This window comes from Annulohypoxylon maeteangense, assembly GCF_022496945.1.
Source record: "Annulohypoxylon maeteangense strain CBS 123835 unplaced genomic scaffold GGS22scaffold_2, whole genome shotgun sequence".
NCBI classification, from domain to species: Eukaryota; Fungi; Ascomycota; class Sordariomycetes; order Xylariales; family Hypoxylaceae; genus Annulohypoxylon; species Annulohypoxylon maeteangense.
The window spans coordinates 1,386,091-1,405,492 of record NW_025953249.1 but is presented as its reverse complement, the minus strand read 5'-3'; the positions used below and the strand labels follow the sequence as shown (position 1 = coordinate 1,405,492).

General features: G+C 46.3%; 7 protein-coding genes across 7 annotated transcripts; 3 read left to right on the top strand and 4 right to left on the bottom strand.

Moving 5' to 3' along the window:
* Positions 1-2,252: 2,252 nt before the first annotated feature.
* Positions 2,253-3,128, bottom strand: GGS22DRAFT_152823 (uncharacterized protein). The gene is made up of 4 exons (XM_047959746.1): positions 3,026-3,128; positions 2,956-2,975; positions 2,699-2,881; positions 2,253-2,642 (listed from the first exon to the last, which is right to left on the bottom strand). The coding sequence occupies exons 1-4, from the start codon at positions 3,026-3,028 to the stop codon at positions 2,579-2,581; spliced, it is 270 nt and encodes an 89-aa protein (XP_047822801.1). The 5' UTR covers positions 3,029-3,128; the 3' UTR covers positions 2,253-2,578.
* A 160-nt stretch (positions 3,129-3,288) lies between these two features.
* On the top strand, positions 3,289-5,158 carry GGS22DRAFT_152820 (54S ribosomal protein L3). Its single transcript, XM_047959745.1, has one exon. The coding sequence runs from the start codon at positions 3,411-3,413 to the stop codon at positions 4,725-4,727; it is 1,317 nt and encodes a 438-aa protein (XP_047822800.1). The 5' UTR covers positions 3,289-3,410; the 3' UTR covers positions 4,728-5,158.
* Positions 5,159-8,107, bottom strand: GGS22DRAFT_152818 (FabD/lysophospholipase-like protein). The gene has a single exon (XM_047959744.1). The coding sequence runs from the start codon at positions 7,841-7,843 to the stop codon at positions 5,318-5,320; it is 2,526 nt and encodes an 841-aa protein (XP_047822799.1). The 5' UTR covers positions 7,844-8,107; the 3' UTR covers positions 5,159-5,317.
* A 300-nt stretch (positions 8,108-8,407) lies between these two features.
* On the bottom strand, positions 8,408-9,710 carry GGS22DRAFT_152817 (uncharacterized protein). The gene is made up of 4 exons (XM_047959743.1): positions 9,634-9,710; positions 9,368-9,580; positions 8,955-9,316; positions 8,408-8,897 (listed from the first exon to the last, which is right to left on the bottom strand). Coding segments are annotated over exons 1-4 (654 nt in total). The 5' UTR covers positions 9,635-9,710; the 3' UTR covers positions 8,408-8,819.
* A 1,396-nt stretch (positions 9,711-11,106) lies between these two features.
* On the top strand, positions 11,107-12,738 carry GGS22DRAFT_65405 (uncharacterized protein). Its single transcript, XM_047967686.1, has one exon. The coding sequence runs from the start codon at positions 11,243-11,245 to the stop codon at positions 12,401-12,403; it is 1,161 nt and encodes a 386-aa protein (XP_047822797.1). The 5' UTR covers positions 11,107-11,242; the 3' UTR covers positions 12,404-12,738.
* On the bottom strand, positions 12,428-14,866 carry GGS22DRAFT_65410 (P-loop containing nucleoside triphosphate hydrolase protein). The gene is made up of 6 exons (XM_047967687.1): positions 13,723-14,866; positions 13,511-13,667; positions 13,295-13,447; positions 13,166-13,231; positions 12,875-13,072; positions 12,428-12,799 (listed from the first exon to the last, which is right to left on the bottom strand). Exons 1-6 carry the CDS (start codon positions 14,686-14,688, stop codon positions 12,453-12,455), a joined length of 1,887 nt encoding a protein of 628 aa, XP_047822796.1. The 5' UTR covers positions 14,689-14,866; the 3' UTR covers positions 12,428-12,452.
* A 1,253-nt stretch (positions 14,867-16,119) lies between these two features.
* GGS22DRAFT_152803 (heterokaryon incompatibility protein-domain-containing protein) lies at positions 16,120-19,352 on the top strand. Its single transcript, XM_047959742.1, has 3 exons — positions 16,120-17,475; positions 17,525-18,978; positions 19,050-19,352. Exons 1-3 carry the CDS (start codon positions 16,169-16,171, stop codon positions 19,073-19,075), a joined length of 2,787 nt encoding a protein of 928 aa, XP_047822795.1. The 5' UTR covers positions 16,120-16,168; the 3' UTR covers positions 19,076-19,352.
* The last annotated feature ends 50 nt before the right edge of the window (positions 19,353-19,402 follow it).

Below are 19,402 nucleotides of genomic sequence, written 5' to 3'. Positions count from 1 at the left end.
CCATAGACTGAAGGACGGACAAATACTTTAAGATGTTTCGAGAGAAAAGGGGGAAACAATAACATAATTTAGGAAGCAAACAAATCACATAAGCACGGAAACGACAGATTCTATCACACAGATACTCCGAGATCATCGTCTCTACTAGGTACCAGGTAATTACCGTTGCTACGGTTTGGTAAAGTACCCTCTACTATGTACAGCATAACCCCGGGCTGGAGTTGTGGTACCAGATTCTCTTATGCAAGCCATTGCCGAAGGCGTTCTGCCGCGTCAACGACCTCACGGAATTAGATTGTCTGCCATACACTACATATTATGTAGATATGTACCGCATTGGGGTACGTATGGCATTACATATTGCTTCTCGATTTGTGCCGTTGCCCTCCCTGATGAATTCATCCATTGAGACTACTCGCGATAGGGCTACATTCGTTAAGGGATCTTAAGCTACATCAATGCAACCGTCGGGGCGGCTACTAGCCTCGGCGGACGGGTCTGATTAATATTATGCATCTCGACGCCGTGCATGAAATATGAATGTCAGATCGGGAGGTTGCTCAGTCACTCCTATCAACTCAATTCTAATTTACCTTTTATCCTATCAAGCCTCGAGCTTTTATGCACCAATGTCTTAGCTACCTAGTAATATTGACGGCTTATTGATATCAAATAATGTCAGTAGCGCTAAAGAAACGATCTTGAAGAGATGTCACGGGTGTCTCAGCTGCAGAAAAGCATAAAGGGGCCCCTCGATGGTCAATCTGCCCCGCGTTACAGATCTTCAAGAGTAAATCCAACTTACAAACCGAAGTTTATCTTGACATCCATTAGACATAACAGAGCCCAATGGCTCAATTTCATGGGCAGTTGTACTTCGTCAAAATCTAGGTAGATTCTAGAAACGACTAATGATCCTACTTAGTTTTAACTAAGCTATGAAGCAAATGCCGAGCTCCAGATCACTATGACGTCTATCCCCGTGGTAGATGTTTCTTAGGTAGGCTTTGGAATATCCTCAAACTAGGAATGGCCTTACATGTCTACCTGGTCTTATTGATATTCGAAGTGTTTTTACGTGACATAATATAGGTAGGTGCCTTGGAAACCTGAGTTCATACGCCCTAGTAGATTCAAATATGTCTCAGAGATATCGAAATATTTACGCATATCGAACTTTTCAAGTCCGTCGGTAGGCAGGTGAAGTTCTTGGCAATAACGACGTTTGACTTAACCCGCAAATCCCTAGGTTAATACATGATAACAGGAATTAGGCTTGTCTTTCAAACAACTCCAAGATAAGGCGAACTTCGAAATATAGTAGTTTGAGCAAAGCCAGGTATATGCCGACATTTCAACCATTCCCGAGAGTTCCGGTGTGTAAACTAACCACCACTTATATCGTCTAGGACATTCTCTTAAAGCACTCATGGGACTTTTGAACTTTTATATACCTATTAAGCTCCAGCAGATATATACATGGGAATATTCAGAGACTAAAAGTTTCCAAACGTTTCTGAACCAGTAGTAGGGTTGGGTATACCTTTTTTAAACGACTTGAAAGTCATTGCTGGCCCTGCAAAACAGGCGCCGAGACGCTGGTGTTATGCCTAACCTGCTTGATGAATTTATTTACCAGGAATAAATAATAAGAAACAAGTAGTTGCTCTCAAAAGACCTTCCCAGCACGATTTTCTATGAACCATGTGAATAGACTTGGTGAAACGTGAGGTAACTTGAATATCTATTAACTATTGTATACCTGCTATGGAGGTAGCAGTTCAAAGTTAAAACTGAACTATCTTGTGCGGTGTTTCATTTTTGCCTCTAATTAGTTTTTGAACCCTAACACAATTAATAAGTATGACCTCTAAGTGTGGTTCGAGATGATGCCATGAGGGTATGTGGTGTCCCTAGAATTTTTGGACGGATTCAGATCCAGTATGCTCGAAGGTGACCAAGGACCCTGGATAGGTAATCGAAGTCCCCTTAAGCTTGAAGTAGATGATCAGAATACCTATATCCGCCGTGGAGTATATTGATGGCTACTAATATTCGAATCGTTTATGGATAAGAAAGGCAAGGAAACGCATCTCCTATTACCCCTGAATTCCTTGCTGTGTCTTCTCATCTTAATCTTGTACAACTTGAATAAATTGTCACTTTCGTGAAACGGAGGCGGCTGTATTACTCATCTTGGCTATTGAAATATGTGCTGTATAATCACCTGTCGCATTGGATAGACGAATGCGTTAAAAACAGCGGGAAAATCTGTGATTAAAGTTATGTACCCCGAAGTGATAGTATGTCCATTGAATTAATCTTGTCAATTCCGAATCATTCCTATGATATGAATATACGATTATTAACCATCATAGGATAGACGTAACCTTCTAGGTTGCCTAACTCATTTGGTCCGGGTCGTCCGGAAAGTCTTGACCAGAGATTTTACCACTGAACAGGGAGCTGCAAGTTGTGATCATCGATTCCATTGCGCATATCCCATCTGATCGTTGACCAAACGCCTTGTATTGCCCTTCTTATAACGAGATATGTACACTTGACTGTAGCGCCGGCTCTATGATTCTTGGGGTTTGTTTGCCTTCTTTGCTGCCTCGTGTTCCCTTATTTGCTTACTCCAGCTGTAATAGGTATTAGCTTCCGAATCTTCGTAGGAAATACGCATGGTCGAACGTACTACCGGCTAGGGAAGAATCGTCCCTCTTCTGGCATCTTATGTCGGAATTCGCGATCAGCACTTAATTTCCACACCGCAGCCGTTAATGCGATAATGACGCCGAAGTATGCTGCAGTGTTCGCCTTCCAGTTGCTTGGTTGGGTGTACCAACCGCCAGACGGAGACCAGACATGCTTGGGGTAGCTAATGCGAGGTCAGGCTCATCATTCTATCGAGGTTTGAAGGCCGAATGTTGGTAGGAGACTGCTTCGACTTACGAGACTCGAGGACCGCCACCCTATTGATTGTTAGCGATACATCATCAGTAAAAATTCAAAGGTTATATACCATCTTGTCCGATTGTGTAGTGAGCAGATAACCAATTGAGGTGAATTGAGACGACGAGGAGCTTGGAGATTCAATGTTGGAACATTCAATGATACAATGGTACTATGGTACAAGCAATTAATTGCTTAGCACACACTTAATCGCACTGATGTAATTGGACTAAATAAGGGTAATGGTTAATCCGGCGGCACTTAACGATGTGGCACGTGCACGACCACTATCAATGGCCCTTGCACTTTGGCGTAGCTTCAATTCTCTGAAACTTTTTTTTCGAAAGTTCGATAGACACGAGATCCAACTGCAGCAATTGACTTAATCCCCCACAACCGTGTCGTGTCTCAACCCGCCCAGTGCGTTGGGGCGAGGTGATCTGGGTTTATCAAAAATGAAGAGAATACGGTTAGACAGGTTATCGAGTCAATTGCTCTCTTCAACCCCGGCAAGACCAGCGTCCACATCCCACTCCACTAGAATATGTCGAACAGCCCGAACATCTAGATTACAAACCCCTCTATTATGCCCCGGTCAAAGGAGATGGCAGTCCACAACACCTGACGTGTATACCGACCAAATAGACTATCAAGGAACTGAAGGAAATGAAGGGACTTCATACCCATCCGAAGAAGGAAAAATACAACCGCTCCCGTCGCCACCACCCGAACGAGCCTTATACTCGGCAAAACTTGCGGCCTTACATGCGCGACTCTCTCTCTCCTCCAAAATTCCCCTCCAGATTCTCGCCCGCACCCTAATAGACCCCTCGGCCGATTCCCACCCGCACTACAATAATGCGAACCTTGCATTCCTGGGCGCTGCCCTGCTCCAGTACCACACGTCCGAAATGCTCATCATGCGATATCCGCGCCTGCCCATGACGATTCTGTTCTCCGCCATGAAGGGCTACTCCGGCGTGCCGGCGCTGAACCAAGTTGCACGAGCCTGGGGTGTGGAGGCTTGCGCCGCGCCAGGCGAGGAAGTAGATCCCGGCGTCCTGCAATTTTCATCCGATAAGCCGACCGTCATGATGAACAAGTGGGGTTACGTGCGCGCCGAGTCGAAGGAGCTTCTGAAGTACAAGTGGCGCCGAGGTGTCAGTAGTAGAGTTATATACGACGACGCCTTCGGTGAGCTAGTACAGAAAGACGGAAAGCCGGCACAGGAAGCTCAGGAGCAGGCGCAGAAAGAGGGAGATGATAAGTCCGAGGTCAGCGACGCACGGAATTCTAGAGATCTAGTCGTGAATGATCCAAGCCAGAATGCGCACGCAAACTTCGTACGCGCCGTGGTCGGCGCCATCTACCAGTACTGCGGGCGCGAGACCGCCAAGATATTTGTGCAGTCGCACGTCCTCTCCCGGAAACTCGATTTGGAGAATCTGTTCTACTTCAAATTGCCCATAAGAGAGCTGGCGCGACTATGCGCCAGAGAAGATTTCGACGATCCCGTAGCGAGGCTGCTTAGTGAGACGGGACGGCTGAGCAGAACGCCGGTCTTTGTGGTGGGGATCTACAGCGGCCGGGACAAGCTCGGCGAGGGTACCGGGCCCAGTCTCGATGCCGCGAGGACGGCCGCGGCGATTAACTCGTTGAAGTCGTGGTACCTATACAGCCCCGGCGATGTCGGAGTACCTAGCGACACCTTCGATGAGGATGCCGTTCACTGGGAACCAGCGTACGTCGATATCGGCGAGATAATATCGTGATGCGTCGTCGTCGGATCTAGGCGAGGGGCTCTACAATGGGACGTAAGAGGTTTACAACCGCGAGAATTCTCCTCTCCTCTCCTCTGCGGAGCAAGGCGTACCAGTATAGCCATTGGATAAAAATAGGAGACGGCCGAAAAAAAGGACAAATAACATCTATTCGAAAATAAGAGATGATTGATGATTGATGTCTTGGCTGTCGGCGGGACTTATGTTATGAGGGTGGATTCAGGGGCCGGGTCTGCCAACGTTGTATCATTGTACCATACTTTCAAAAACGTCCATGAAGCTGGATGGCCCATGTAGAAAAACATACAAGGACAGCACCACCCGTAAACCACTCTTCAGCCGAGTGTAAATATCTACTTGCACAATTTACATTCGAGGGTGTCGTCCCTAGTCTTTTTCTGGTGCTGTCATTATTGTATATGACGTGACTCATTTTTTAATCGGTAATCTATTGGTGTACATAAAGCATTTGTGAGTATACAAAAAGAGGAGGTTGAAGAGAGGAACATATTATTAATATTATCAAACGGGTTGTATCCAACGCGGCGAACTCCTAACCATGAACCTTGACTACCGCAGTGTCAACTAAAATGGTCGCCCTCGCCCAGTTTATCCGCTATACCTAACCTAACCAACCGTCTATACACCTCCCTCTTGACAGCCGCCTCGTGGTCTTCACGCATCTTCTTCTTGCGCTCGTACACTGCCCTCACGCAGCGGCGGACCTGGTCCTTGCCTTCGGCGAAGTTGGCGCGTGCAAGCGCTACAACCTTGTCGACCTGCTCGGGGGTGTACACGAAGTTCCACGTGCTCATGTAATCGGACTCGGCCGGGTTGACGCCCTCAACTTTTGGGTTTGCCAGGAACGGCAGGTACACAATAGTCATGCCGGCGTTGGGCTCCTTAAGCTGCCAAGCCAGTGTATCGTCCGTAAGTGGCTTTGCTTTTGTGGGGGGAGGTGGCTCCGATGACCTTTCTTCCTTCGAGCCGACCCAAATCGTACAGTAGCCTAGGTCGGAGTCTTCCGGGTGCGATATATCGTGTTTCGCTTTGTCACTTGGCTCTGTGGTCGGCGTAGGCGGTTTGCTACGGGTTTCGACCCGACCATCTCCTTGTCCTTGCTGCGCTTGATGTACCTTCGCCTCAGCGTCGGCTGGTGATTTTGCTTGCGCTGACTCTAGTTGTTGCTCAATTGTTTGGACAGAATCTGTTGCTTTGGGCCACCCAACACCGACTGGCCAACCCTTAATACCTCGTTGGCGCGCATAGCCATCTGCTACAGACAGCCAGTTATCCGTCTTAACGTCGGCAGAGGCATCAAATGCCACGATAATATCAATATCCCGGCCAGGTCGAAGTAAAGGGTAGAGAGGTAAATTGTTTGACATTCCTGCGTCCATAAGTTGAATGTACTCATTATCACATATCGCAGTAGGCGTCGTAAATCGTAATTTTCCTTCCATATTATACGTAAAATTGGGTATTTGAGCCGGGTCGATTGGATGGACCTTCTCCAAGTCTGTATTATACCCATATATCATTCCGTCAATTGCGGCAAATCCAGTGAGACTTTTTACGAGAGGTCGAATTTCACGATAGTAGTGGCTAAGGGTCGCACAAAAGGCGCTACCGAAGATACCCATCATGATGGGCATTCGAAGCTCTGGGAGATGAAAGCCGTTGCTCTCCGGGGGCACGTCTTCTCCGTCGTTAAATCGACGACCAAGTGCCCAGGTCGGAATTCCGGCATTAAACTCCTCACAGAAAAATTCGTAGGGTGTTAACTCAAACCACTGAAACCACGCTTCCTTCTTTGCGATCTCCTCTGCTCGCTCTGGACTAGTAACGCCGGATTTCGACAATTTGTTGGCTATATCAGGGATCTCATGGCGTACGGCAGTATAAATTGGCAGTGGGTTCTCTCCATACTTGATGTATTCTCTCTGACTAGAAAGTTTAAAATCTTTTTCATTAACACCGAGCTCGCCTTTGGGCACTAGGAGCCTCGCGGCCAACAGAATTCCGTAAGCATCGACAAGTCCAAAATCGGCGTTCGGGTCTCCTCTGAGCTTTTCGACTAGACTGCTAAGGAGTAATTTACTGGTTGGCGCGGATGTCACCGATGAAAATGCAGCTGGAGGGTATGCAAAATGAACACCTATTCTCGATTTCAGGTGATCGACGATTCGGTCAAATTGGCGGTTTGTAACGGATGAATTGTATAAGGATTGAAGCCAGCATGAACCACTGACGCCCGCCGTATACGTGGTACAATCAAATAAACCATCTTCTTGGGTGGCAAGAAGCGAACCTGTGCCAGCAACCAAAGCTCGCAATCCGCCACCAGAGCCACATATGGCAATGGTGGGAACATCGTCAGGATGGACGTCCTTCTCATCAAGACCAAGATACTTAGCTAAAGCCGCAGTGGCGACTTTCTTCCGGCGAGCTAGAAACTCTTTTTCTTCGTCGCAGAGATCCTCCGAGACACGTACCCTAGCAGAATACTGAATTTCTGGATGGATAAAAGGGTCATGAGCATCCCGCCATATCTCATTCGCGAGTGACCCGTCCTTCACAGAAAGCTCACGTTGGAGTTTGCGGATTTGACTAGGAAGAGTCCTTGACCAATCAGGAAGGATCATATCGACAAGGCGATCAGATAATGTCGACCATTCAATATCGGTGACATTAGAAAAACGCTCAAAGCGACTGGCAAAGGCCGACCAGGCGGTGTCTTCGGCTTGAAGTTGCGCGTCATCATTTGTACGCTTCAAACCTTTCTCAGTCTGCGTGACAATGCGGGATCGCCGTAGTTCATCGCCTGGGTAAAGCGAGTATATGAGCAAGCCGCCTAAAATACCGGAGATGGCTACAGTGACGATAGTAGGGGGGCCTTTACTAAAACCTATATTCCTCTGGTTGGGCGAAGTAAAAAAGCCACGTGGGAACTGGTTTTGATGTAAGCGTGATGATCGACGAGAAATCTTTGATATACCGGTACGGATCGGCACCAGGGCTAATCGAGATGTTCCATGGACCAGTCTGGTTAACCGTCTCGCATAGCAAGTTGCTTTTAATTGTTGAGATCTTTGGAAGCATCCCATAGCTGTAAACTGGTACGAGCCTTTTTCGTATGACAAGATGAAATCTGCAACATGACTTCACTGTTGATTATGGATGGTAAACTTCGAATTAGAATACCTTGACTAGTAAAGAGAAGAGTTTATGAGAGTTACCTAATGGTTAGAGCTGCATGTGCTTCATTTCGACGCAAGGCTCGTCGTACTTGCCCATTGATATGGTACGATATCGTGACATCATTTTATTAAATCGATAACCGTAAGATCCGCCATCCCGCCATACCATTTTATCCATTTTGTTGCGCTAAAGTTACAGGAGCTTTAGCGCATCGTTATAGTGACTGATTTTCAAGCCATATTGGCCTGTGCTCTAGAAGTCATGTGATCACACAAACTCAGGCCTCCATTGCATTTCAAGGCGCAATATGATTGGTTAAGAAAACACACACTATAACTATGCGCTGAGACCCTCGTAATTCTGTGCTAGATAGCCACGAAGCCCCCTATAGCCATAGGGACCTTAGTGGATAAGTATGGTGCAAATACAGCCCTGAAGTGCAATGGATTGTATTGGAACGTACAGCGGATAAAATAATTTGGCGGGATGGCGGAACTTACGACTACCGCTCGATCTATGTTTAATAACATGCACTGCAAAGAAACATAGCGTGTCTCTGTAAACAATTTCAGAGTTTACAGACAGAGCATCATAGAAGACTCTGACGAGAATTGATATCTAAAGCGTTACTCAAGTTGACAGACTACCTACCTATAACTATGAGTATCTAGATACCTAACGAAACACTTTCCTATCTTCCTTCGCCTGTGGCTCTTGCTGACGTACATTGTTATACGAATCCTAGGTACCTAGCGAAAGGCAGAAGAGGAAATGTAAAAAGAGAAAGAGAAAGAGATCGAATAACCATACTAGGTGTTACTTCACCCGAGCCACGCAACACTGCTCCTCGTCGTGTCGCCCTTTACTCTTCGGCCACCAAAGTTAGTCGTGCTTTCCAGGAGCAGAAGCAATCTTCTCTACAGCGGTAGCGATGTTCCCCATATTAGCGCTGACATTCTCCTGTTACCCACAATTAGCTATATGAGTGACTTGGTGCAAGCATATACGCAGGCTCACCATCGATATCGCTAGTCTTTTGAGGACGTCGGGGATGTCAATTACATCAGCTCCTTCTGAACTAATGCCAACAGTGGAAGCAACGGTACGACCTGGCTGAACAGGCACTAGTGGCCCCTTCCCATTACGTCTGGATTGTTTCCCAAGAATCTTGCGTACCTCGTTGGATGCATTTATCCATTCGATATTGGTATGACCTACAAGATGCTTCTGAGGATCAATGCTCCCTAAGGCGGCGCGATATTTGACGGCACAGCGCAGACGATAGATAGCTGAAACCATTTTCGAGCTCATGTTTAGAGGTTCGCAACTTAGACCTCGCTCAAGGCAGTAGCTGCAGGTAACCTCGTTTTCATAGCCATCTGGATTTACTTAGCATAAAACACTTTGAGGTAATCAGGTAAAGGGCTTACTCAAGTGGACGCATCGTGCACCATAATCGTCACAGATCCGCAATGCGCATTTATGGCATGGAGGCCATCTGACTCCTTTAAACTCAGTCGAATATATCTCCGAATCCAAATCCCAATAGTCATCAGAAACCACGGTCTTGGGGCGTTTTGAAGATGGCCCTGGTGTATCATCTTCATTGGCATGCTTGTTTGGTTTTTTAGAATGTTTAGGCACTTTGAGGTTAACTTTACTAGGTATGCATCGAGAATGAGGACATGAAACTTACTAATGACGTTAAATAAGTTCTTTACAAGAGGTGGTCGTAAAATAGATGAATAGGTAAGATGACTAGTGAAGGGTATAACGGGTAACTAAGGGGGGAACTGGAATTTTTATATTGATAAGTGGGCGAATTAAGCTATGGGCTGTTAAATGTAGTGAAGCAATAGATGGTAGTACGTCACAATCACACGCCTTTAAGCTATGTGAAAGAGGTGATCATGCCGAACCTGTTAACGAGGCAGCGAGGCAGCAAGGCAGGCATCGCATTTTCACGATCGAGCACACGGCACTAGGCGCACACAAAAGCAAGTGTATATCAAGAGGATTGCATGGCTAGGGTATTTTACGATGTGATCACATATAATTGGAGTATGGAGTATGTACCATGTAAGTCGATGAGTTCACATCTAGTCCAACTTGGCCCCTTTATCAATTAACAGACATGACAACCTTCAATATTGCTAAGATTCCTAACCGCCTACCTAGCTAGGTATTCAATTGACCGCGATAGCTTCTTTGACATTTTCCCCCCATAAGTCTAGCAACGATTACTGACATAGTGACGATCACCAGCCTGACATCTGTTGGATTAACAACCGTTGTAATACAAGGTGAGGCTATTTCCAAAGTGGCTATTTTCTTCGATATAACCCTTGCTCGATGATTACGATTGCCCTCGGGGGGTGATATTATTCAATCAACAGCCAATTAGACTGGTGATTACCTCCAAATACCCCTCACCCAGCAGTGTATTCAACAACAGCTCAACAACAGCTTCAAACAAAATTTTATAGTTATATTCGCAAAATAGGTAGTTGATATAATGTGACCTACCTTGTACCTTGAATTAAAGCGTCTAGGTTAGTGAATTGAATGATATAACTAAGATCTACAGCCGTTGTTGGAAAGAGTGGACTGAAAAGCGCCAAGTCCTCTATTATTACAGGGGGTTTAGCAGTAAAAACGCCACTAATCGTACCCTATTTTCTACCTAGGCAGGTTATCGTTGCTATTGTTCTGTTTAACGTCTCTCTCTTCTCGCAATATCCCTAGGAGTATATAGGACGTGGCAGTGGCAAGCTCTACTACCTACCTATTTACATGATACTGATGATCTTGATGATACTATGATGCCAAATCTTGCCTCGGAGGCTTCACATTCACTGATTAGCGATTACTACCTTCTTGTGGGGTTTTATCGCCCTAGGTAGCTTTTGGGCTGCTCCGTTTAGATCGATTCATGGATTTGGTCATTTCGCCCCGCCGCCGTTGGTCGTCGTAGGACTAAGTTACTTCAAGATGATTTTGAGTAAGAATGTATGTATTACTTGCATATGTTGGTAGGTAAGTTGATGGCTGTATGGCGAATGGCGGATGGCGAATTTTTACGGTTGTCGCATCGCCCTCTCTCTCTGCATGCCGCTAAATACACAGCCCAATGAACTCAATTCTATTGAGGCAATCAATATGACCGTGGCATCTCTCTTCATCTTTCAATACCTCAAATATCTATTCCCAAATAACTCGAGTTATTAAAAAAATAAAAAAAAAATAAAAAAATACTTACCTGCCTAGCACCTAATATAACATTACTGGCTCGTTTACTGTTTAAAATGACTTCTCAAGATATCATAAATGCTACCTCAGATGTGGGAGGCTCGTCATGGTCCTTCGATGTATCTTCCTTCCTTGTCTTGTTAGGGGAGCACGAGGAAGTCAAATTTCGTCACATGCGCCGCTCGCTGCTCGAGTGTTTCTGTTCCGTCCCCGTTGCAGGTCTACAGTCTTATCTTAAGAAGCCAGACAGCGTCTTCAATGCGACCGGTTTACAATATACAAGTCCCTATGGCAGTAAGACTGCGCTTTTGAGGAACATGAAATTGAATTACTGCCTGGAGTCTAAGGAATTGCTTAACGATGGCAATTACGCTGTTTTTTCCATACCTCATGATGGCGAAGGCCAGGGCGCCCAGAAGAGCATCTTTCCTCTCGATCTCGCCACGGCCTGCCTGAGTTTGTTAAGTTGGGTTAGTACTGCGGGTATAATTACATTCCTTTGTCTCTACGAAGGAGCAAGTTGGATTGGCCTCGCAGGCTGTTTGATTCTTTCAATTTACTCGATTATTCTGAAAGTTGCGGAGAGAATATATGCCCAGCCAGCCGATTTAGTCACTAGCGGCGTAGACGACATAGATGCCATATACATTCTCGGTCGTCGGAATTCCTGTTTTGTGCTCGAAGGGAGCCGAGGGGACATTGCGAGGATGACAGGTCAAGGGCTACGCATGCGTAAGGACAAGTTCGCTACTGCGACTGCAAATTTCACCCGGGTTGGAACGTTCTGCGTCCTTGTATTCATCTTCGCTGTGATACCCAACGGTACAACTTGGGACCAACTAGCTTTCGTGGCTTTGAACGTCCTGGGTCAACTGAACGTGGTTGTCGGGCAGAAGCTGAATACCGCGAGATTCTTTCGAAAATTGCGACTCGTCGAACATAACGAGAATATCGCCAGCCGTACACATGTTTATGCAAATCTTATCCGAAGGTTCGGAAACGGATCATGGGTCGACGAGGTTGATTTGTTGCCCCGGACAGGATTGTGGCAGGAATGGAGAAGAGCGATAGTTAACGAGCCTCACAAGGATGCAAAACTCTTGTATGACCAGTGCAAACACCGCAAATCGAACAAGTCAGGAGGGGAAGAGGATCCAAGCAAGGAAACCGTGGAGAAGCAGAAAGCTACCTCGACCGGAATAGAAGTACGTAGATAGCCATGTCATTGAATACCTTACCTAGATCCTATATAGTATTTAGTCCTGCTCAGTCCTGCTTGTACATCTCTAAAATTGCGCTTAAATGGTCATCATCAAGCGGCTGCTTCCTCCGGGTTGCCAACATTTTGGCCAGCTTTACCACATTTTTGATCTGTCTCCCGTTCATGTCATGAGAAGCAAGACCACGTAATCTACTCTCACCCTGGGCCTCATCCTGGAAATATGCCTCTTTCCCGATAAAGTTCTTCCATACACTCAATCGAGAATCTTTCGAAAGTTGGCTGAAAGGAATTGTCAAGTCTATCCTCGATTGGAACGCGACGTCGATACTATCTTTCCTATTCGTCGTCAAGAACATCATACCCTTGAAGTATTCTAGTAGTCTTAGGAATACTAGACGTAGTTAGTGTGAGTGTGCCAATCCAAAGCTACCTACTATGAAACACTGAAACAGGGCTGAAATCTTACTGGACGCCAACTCATTCCTTTGCAAATTCGACTTGTTTCTCTTTTCTAGGAATACATCTGCCTCGTCAAGAAGTAACACGGCATCCCACTCCTGGCAAAGGGTAAGTGCCTGGTATAGCTGGCGTTCTACCGTCTCTGGGGATATCCCCAATTCGCCAGCGCTGAGTGGGTAGAGTGGAACGCGCATTTGATCCGCAACTATTCATATTAGTGTCGGGATCTTGCATAGGTAGGTACTTGAGGTACCTATGTACCTATGTACCTAATTGAGAATAAAAAAGTGGAACTCACTCGACTCGGCAGTCAAAGTCTTCCCCACCCCCGGAGGTCCGGCGAGAAGTATTATGACCCCATTTCCTTCATCATGTTAGTCGAGTTGGAAGTTAACGTTATCGCATAAGCAACGGATGGTTGTCAAACCTTTCCCAGCGACAACATCGTCAAACTGAGTCGATTGCTGCAGCTTCGTTTCGGCAAATCCGAGAAGAAGTTCCTTCTCGTTTGTTCCAAGAACCAAGCGGTCGAATGAATTATCCCAAGTAATGTCGGATATGTTGCTCACAAACAGATCGTCTAAAACTTCGTCAGCTAGTCTTATCATGGATAGTAGCGGAATATTGCCTAGTGTCGACTTACACCACTTCTTCTTTGACAAGGAGTATCCTCTAACTAGGGGACTACATATGAGACGCTCGGAATCGTCTATGGTTACTGGGTCTATCACTTGGGTTTTCTGACGGTCTCTGACCTTCCCATCCCACATAGCAGCGTCCACGACAATGCGCCCAGATATCTAATAAATGTAAGTAATGATATTTCGTGTAAAATCTGACTTTGTGGATTCTCACCCCATCCCATTGTGGTTTATCTTCCATCTGTTGTTTTTTGGCCATACCCAAGCCCAAGTATTCTTTGTAATGGCACCCAGTAAGAGCAATGAACTTTTCCCCACGTTTCAAGACTGCTTCTCTGATGGCTATTCCGTTGGGCTTTCTTGATAGTGGAACGACATTCAATTCTGCGATGGGACGGCTTCCGGTGAATGGACAAACGCATAGTTGGCACACCTGGTCTTGCAGCGCAAACCCATCCCAGATCCTCTGCTTGCAAAGTATCGAGAATTGAGATTCCTGCTGGTAGGTATCCAACACCTTTCCGACGACATGGTTCCGTTGAAGGTCCCACCAGACAGCCTCATTGGGTCCAAATAATAACCACAGGTGACTGTACTCGATGACTCCATGCTTATCTGCATCTTGCAAGATTTTGAAGTATGGCATCAATTCCTTTTCTAGAACCTTAACGAAACCATCAATGTGTCGTTTCACGTTCTCATCAGCTAACTCGATCGCCCTGCGGAATTCGCCCCAACGATGAAACATCGGTTCAAAGGGACTTTGCAATTTTATCGTGTCAAGGGCCGGCGAGACTCCAGGGTATCCGTCTAAACAGCGCCGAAGAATTTCCATGATGTGAGGGCTTTGGACAACTATCGAGTGTACTGTCCATGGCGCATTGCCGCCATTGGAGGTCTTGCGTACCAGGTACCCTGCGTCGTCATATCCCTTAGAGTTATGCTCATGCTTAGCTCCACGGGGAGGTTCGTCTTGCCAACGAAAAAAACCATGGCCAATTTCCTCTCCGTAAAGCACCTGTTCTTTAGCGGGAATAGTGCCGGTCTCGCGTAAATAGTTTTCTAAGATGGCCACTCGGCCCTGCATGAGGGGCAAGCCCGTATCTGTGTTCTTCATCCATATTGGAGTTGCTGGATGGAGTCGGGGGAAAGGTGGGAGTTGTGCAAACTGTTGGGCCATCACGAAGGCAATTTTTCATGAAGTACTAGATGGTAAGGAGAACAAGAAAAAGAAGGAAAGGTAGACACGAGACATGTACGTAAGTATGGGTATGAAAGCGAGCTCAAAGCGGGCGTGGGAGAGTGGCTGTAAGTCTCAAAAGGTTGAGTAGCAGAGCCTCATCTTCCCATATAGTTGGGCACAAACAGTTGAGCCTTAAAGGCAAAATCTTTTGCGGCTAGAAAACGAGGATGACGCATCTCTACCTAGTACGTAGGTAGGCAATTTCTCAATTTGGTATGATTTGATCGTTAATATTGCTGATATCATGATATCTAGGCCGGGCGCCCAACGAACGATTCGCATGCAATTGTCGCCTACCAAAAACAAGCTGTCCGCCTCTCATTGGGTATGGAATATATGAGCCATGTAATAAAATACTTGGAATCGATGCATAAATGCGACTGAAGTAAGGCTGTGTACCTGCCTACATGGTAAAAGTGTGAAGCCACTAGGTACCGAGCAATGACCTGTACAGAATCTGATGGCAGTCTTCTATTGGTACGAAAGTCATGCACGGAAAAGCTTGACATTGACTCATCAACACAGCGATATAACAGCATCTTGACTATATATTGTATCCTATTCGGGCAATGGGCATTAGGTACCTACCCAGTACATAGGTACCTACATATAGGTAGTATATAGGTTGTAAAAGACCTAATGATATACTAAAGAGAAAAGGACATATCTAGGTTAATCATCGTTCAGATATTACCACCACTATTCCACAAGCCTATCGACAACTACCTTCTCCTGTCGCTCGCTCACTCTGCGACGGTTTTCATCCACGGGATTATCCCCCTGGGAATACACGACTAAGGTAACCCCCATGATAACCTCCTGAAGGGTACATCCCTGGCCGGTCCTCTAGAGGCTGATATACACACCTGGGCAGAGAACACGCAGCATGGATCAGGGTCAGGAAACTTTGAGCAATCAACCCCAACTCGGGCCAGTGAATCCATTGTGGTTATCAACCTTCGATTCATCGGCGTGGAATAAACTTCTCGTCAACTTCTCCATATCGGAGGAAAGCGGCGTGTCTAAGTTAAACCAGCGTCTGCCTGGTGGAGATACTGGACTTCACCTTGCCGTCCAAGAAGGCAATCTTGATTTGGCCCAGTTCTTGCTCCAAAATGGTGCCGATCCGAACATTCTTAATGCGGATGGCTATGCGCCGCTGCATTTGGCGGTCATGAAGCCCCGCCACGAACATATACAATTGCTATTGAAATACAAAGCACAGCCTGACATTTTTCGCGGACCTTCCGCCGGCCGGGCGGGCTTACCCTATGCCACTCCTCTACATCTAGCTATTGAGAAAGGGGATGCCCTAGCGGCCACTGCGTTGCTCAGAGGGAAAGCCAACGTGAACATTTCTGACACCGTAAATTTCTCGACACCGTTGTCACTGGCGGTACTTAAGGGTAATGACGAGATGGTTCAGCTCCTTTTGACTGAGGGTGCAAATCCTGACGGCGACCGCCGCGCATCACACTGCCCTCTTATAGTAGCAGCGGTAGACGGACGATTTGACTTAGTGCAGACCCTTTATTGTTGTGGTGCCGACCTAAATCTACGGGACGAAGATGGTGACCCGGCAATCCATAGCGTTGCGATCCAAGGAAACATGGATATGGTCAAGCTTATACTTGGTATCTCTGATGATACTTTGGATTTCCAGGGTACTTCTGGTAGGCCTGCATGGTGGTTTGCACAGAAATATGGACATACGGCTGTCATGGAATTGTTGAGAGAAACAATGCAAAAAAGACAGAAACGGCCTCTCCGGGAGTTCTCGCCGGACATCGACGATGACTCTGGGCAGCAGTTCGATGAGATCGGATTGAACAAACTGCTGGGTGATACAACACGAGCTCAACAGTACGCCTATCGCACTCAGGATCCGTCGAAGCCAGAGATGTGGAAAGAGCGAATACGGTTCATTATCAAGGCCGAGGAGGGAGAGGACCATGACTTCGAGGTAATCGAACCCTATCGCGACGGCAAGGATAGCCTCGAGCCTTTCGTTGCAGTCTCGTATTGTTGGGCATCCCACGAAAATACAGGTAAACTTCGGATAAAAGTCCCTAAGAAAGATGGCTCGGGACCGATGATCAGGCCTACGCGCGCAAGTACACAGGTTATACTGAGAAGCCTTGAATTTGCGCATTCTAAGGGAATTAAACGGGTATGGATCGATCAGGAGTGTATTCACCAGGACGACTCAGATGATAAGCGGCTTCTTGTTGGCACGATGCATCGTCTTTATCGGCAGGCGACACTCACACTAGCCATACTTGGAAATCATATCCAGTCAGTTGATGACATTGAAGCGATAAAGGACCTTTACGACACAACGGGTCGTCCACATGTCGAAATCCTGCGCAATCGTATATTCAATGACAGGTGGTTCAAACGTTCCTGGACGACCCAGGAGGCGATTAGCGCGACCAGAGATAACATGGTCTATTTAATTGGATGGGAAAGTGATTTAGACAGTTCCAATATCCATTGGAAGCAAATGGCAGCGTCGCTTTCGAAGGCATTCCCCAGGCAGACAGTATCGAGAGAACTGATTCTCGACGGCTCGAACAAGTGGAGTCTCTCATTCCACATATTTGATGGTGGGATGGCCATGACCAACTCATTTATGGAGAGGTCAGTAGCCTCGACAGGGTCCTTCACGCTGTGCAGTTTTGACATAAAGCACCACCCATGGTATGCTTCTAGTGAGGGTGATTGGTAAGGCACATCTACTTTGTGATTATGGACGAATCTGACAGTTGTATAGGGCGATAGCCAACAAGATATCTCAGAAGCTTCTTCCTACAGCAGTATCAATATCCAATTCGATAGCCACGCTCTTTGGATTCTCTGGCAAGGAGGAATATACTCGTCGTTGCGATGTCGATCAGTCGAATCACAAACACAGTCTAAGCGACGTGTCTCGAACCGACCATCATGCAATATCCATAATCGGGGCATTGTCGTCACTCAAAGGAAAACGAAACCTAAAGACAATAGATAGGTTGAGTATACTTGCAAATTTGGCGCGTTACGAATATCATCTGGATATAGCTGCTATTCTAGAAAAGGAGCCTAAGATCAGCTATTCTGCATGCATCCTCGCGCTTGCATTCATAAACGGAGACCTGAGTCTCCTAACGGACCTCAGGTTCCTCGATCCAGCTGATTCGCACAACATTGAGCCATCATGGCTAATGCCAAATACTTGGCTGGCTGAATCACAAAATCAGATTGAATTAATGCCCAGGCATACGTTTACCGGCAAGATTACGGGCATCGGCAATCCTTGTATCGTGATGGAGGACAAGCTCCTGGCACGAGGGGTGTTGTGGAAAATCGAGAGCTACGAGTCTCTCTTACCTCTCCAGAAAGGAATAAGATCATGCCTTGACTCTTGTCAAAAGAATAAACTACTCCGTCGCCGAGCAGGGTTAGAAGTTCTGAAGGCAACCGTCAAGCAACTCTTCGTGACAGGGAATGATTCTTTGGTTCCTCTCGTCGTCATCCTTGCCCGGAAGGATAAATGGGAATCACCCGCTGAAGTTCGATCTACCGTGCAACAATTGCAGAATTGGCATCAGAAAGGTGGTAGTTGGCCGTGTCAAATCCATCCTGATTACGGGTTTGGCGGATCGGGGAATAAGCAAGGCGAGGACTCAGTTGAGTATGACAAACCCTTCGATACCAATGTGTTCGAAAACGCGGAATTCCAACAGGATTCAACCCCCCTAACGGATGAGGTGCTGGAAAAGATTATTCCAACAGATTGGGGGATTGGGCTGCTACGATGGATCTACCTAACGATTTACTTTGGAGTCCCCCTGGCCCTCGGCAGATACCAGCTACAACACGAAGGTGAAGATGATGATGTAGATGAGTATGCGATTTTCAAGCTGAACCCAAAGAAGTCGAAGATGGTATTTGTGCCACTCGGGGAACTTAATTATGAGTTTAACGGTGGACTACACTTTGAGGTATCCTCTGTTAAGGATCTCTTCTGGTGCGTGCAAGAGAGGCACGAGCATACAGTGCCGATTGAAGAAGTACACAGAAGACTTAACGAACTCGATCAGAGTGACCGGCCAATTGCAGATGGCGCATTGTCAATTGAGCAGTCTAAAGATCTTGAAGGATGTTGGTCTCCCATGCTTTGCTCCAATGGAGTTTTGAAATGGGATGACAAATTACGGTCATACCATATGACCACTCCGAAAGATTGTAAGTAGTACCCCCTTCTCTAATACACCTATTTCTACTGGTAAATTCCAAGTTAACAAACGGTGTCGCAGTTGCATCATACCGCATATTTGTATAAAGGAACGAAATACCCGGAGTTAAAAAGGGGTATCGTATGTATTGAGATATAGGATATAAACCTGTTAGAGTTTACTAGTTCGAGTTATGAGATGTTGGATGGGTAATAGGTAGGTATATAGGTAGAAAGGGTATAATTCGCCAATGGTAATGACCGCTAAACCGAATATGAGGGACTGTAAAGAATATTGGTGCATTGGACATTCCTCCATCTTATTGTCTGCAGGTAGGGACTACCTACCCTACATAGGTACTATCCATCAAAGCACTTTCATAACAGAATACCTGAGTCGTAGTTTCTTAAAAATGTGCCAAGTCATTACTGCAA

Bases quoted from the DNA above. Each gene is read 5' to 3' on its own strand.
- GGS22DRAFT_152823 (XM_047959746.1), bottom strand. The intron at 2,882-2,955 runs GTAAGTCGAAGC...ACCTCGCATTAG, and splicing joins GGTGGCGGTCCTCGAGTCTC to CTACCCCAAGCATGTCTGGT. The intron at 2,643-2,698 runs GTACGTTCGACC...TACCTATTACAG, and splicing joins CGATTCTTCCCTAGCCGGTA to CTGGAGTAAGCAAATAAGGG.
- GGS22DRAFT_152820 (XM_047959745.1), top strand. From the start codon at position 3,411: ATGAAGAGAATACGGTTAGACAGGTTATCGAGTCAATTGCTCTCTTCA.
- GGS22DRAFT_152818 (XM_047959744.1), bottom strand. From the start codon at position 7,843: ATGGGATGCTTCCAAAGATCTCAACAATTAAAAGCAACTTGCTATGCG.
- GGS22DRAFT_152817 (XM_047959743.1), bottom strand. The intron at 9,317-9,367 runs GTAAGCCCTTTA...AAGTAAATCCAG, and splicing joins TGCACGATGCGTCCACTTGA to ATGGCTATGAAAACGAGGTT. The intron at 8,898-8,954 runs GTGAGCCTGCGT...TGTGGGTAACAG, and splicing joins AAAGACTAGCGATATCGATG to GAGAATGTCAGCGCTAATAT.
- GGS22DRAFT_65405 (XM_047967686.1), top strand. From the start codon at position 11,243: ATGACTTCTCAAGATATCATAAATGCTACCTCAGATGTGGGAGGCTCG.
- GGS22DRAFT_65410 (XM_047967687.1), bottom strand. From the start codon at position 14,688: ATGGCCCAACAGTTTGCACAACTCCCACCTTTCCCCCGACTCCATCCA. The intron at 13,668-13,722 runs GTGAGAATCCAC...TACATTTATTAG, and splicing joins ATAAACCACAATGGGATGGG to ATATCTGGGCGCATTGTCGT. The intron at 13,073-13,165 runs GTGAGTTCCACT...TAATATGAATAG, and splicing joins GACTTTGACTGCCGAGTCGA to TTGCGGATCAAATGCGCGTT.
- GGS22DRAFT_152803 (XM_047959742.1), top strand. From the start codon at position 16,169: ATGGTTCAGCTCCTTTTGACTGAGGGTGCAAATCCTGACGGCGACCGC. The intron at 17,476-17,524 runs GTAAGGCACATC...ACAGTTGTATAG, and splicing joins GCTTCTAGTGAGGGTGATTG to GGCGATAGCCAACAAGATAT. The intron at 18,979-19,049 runs GTAAGTAGTACC...ACGGTGTCGCAG, and splicing joins TATGACCACTCCGAAAGATT to TTGCATCATACCGCATATTT.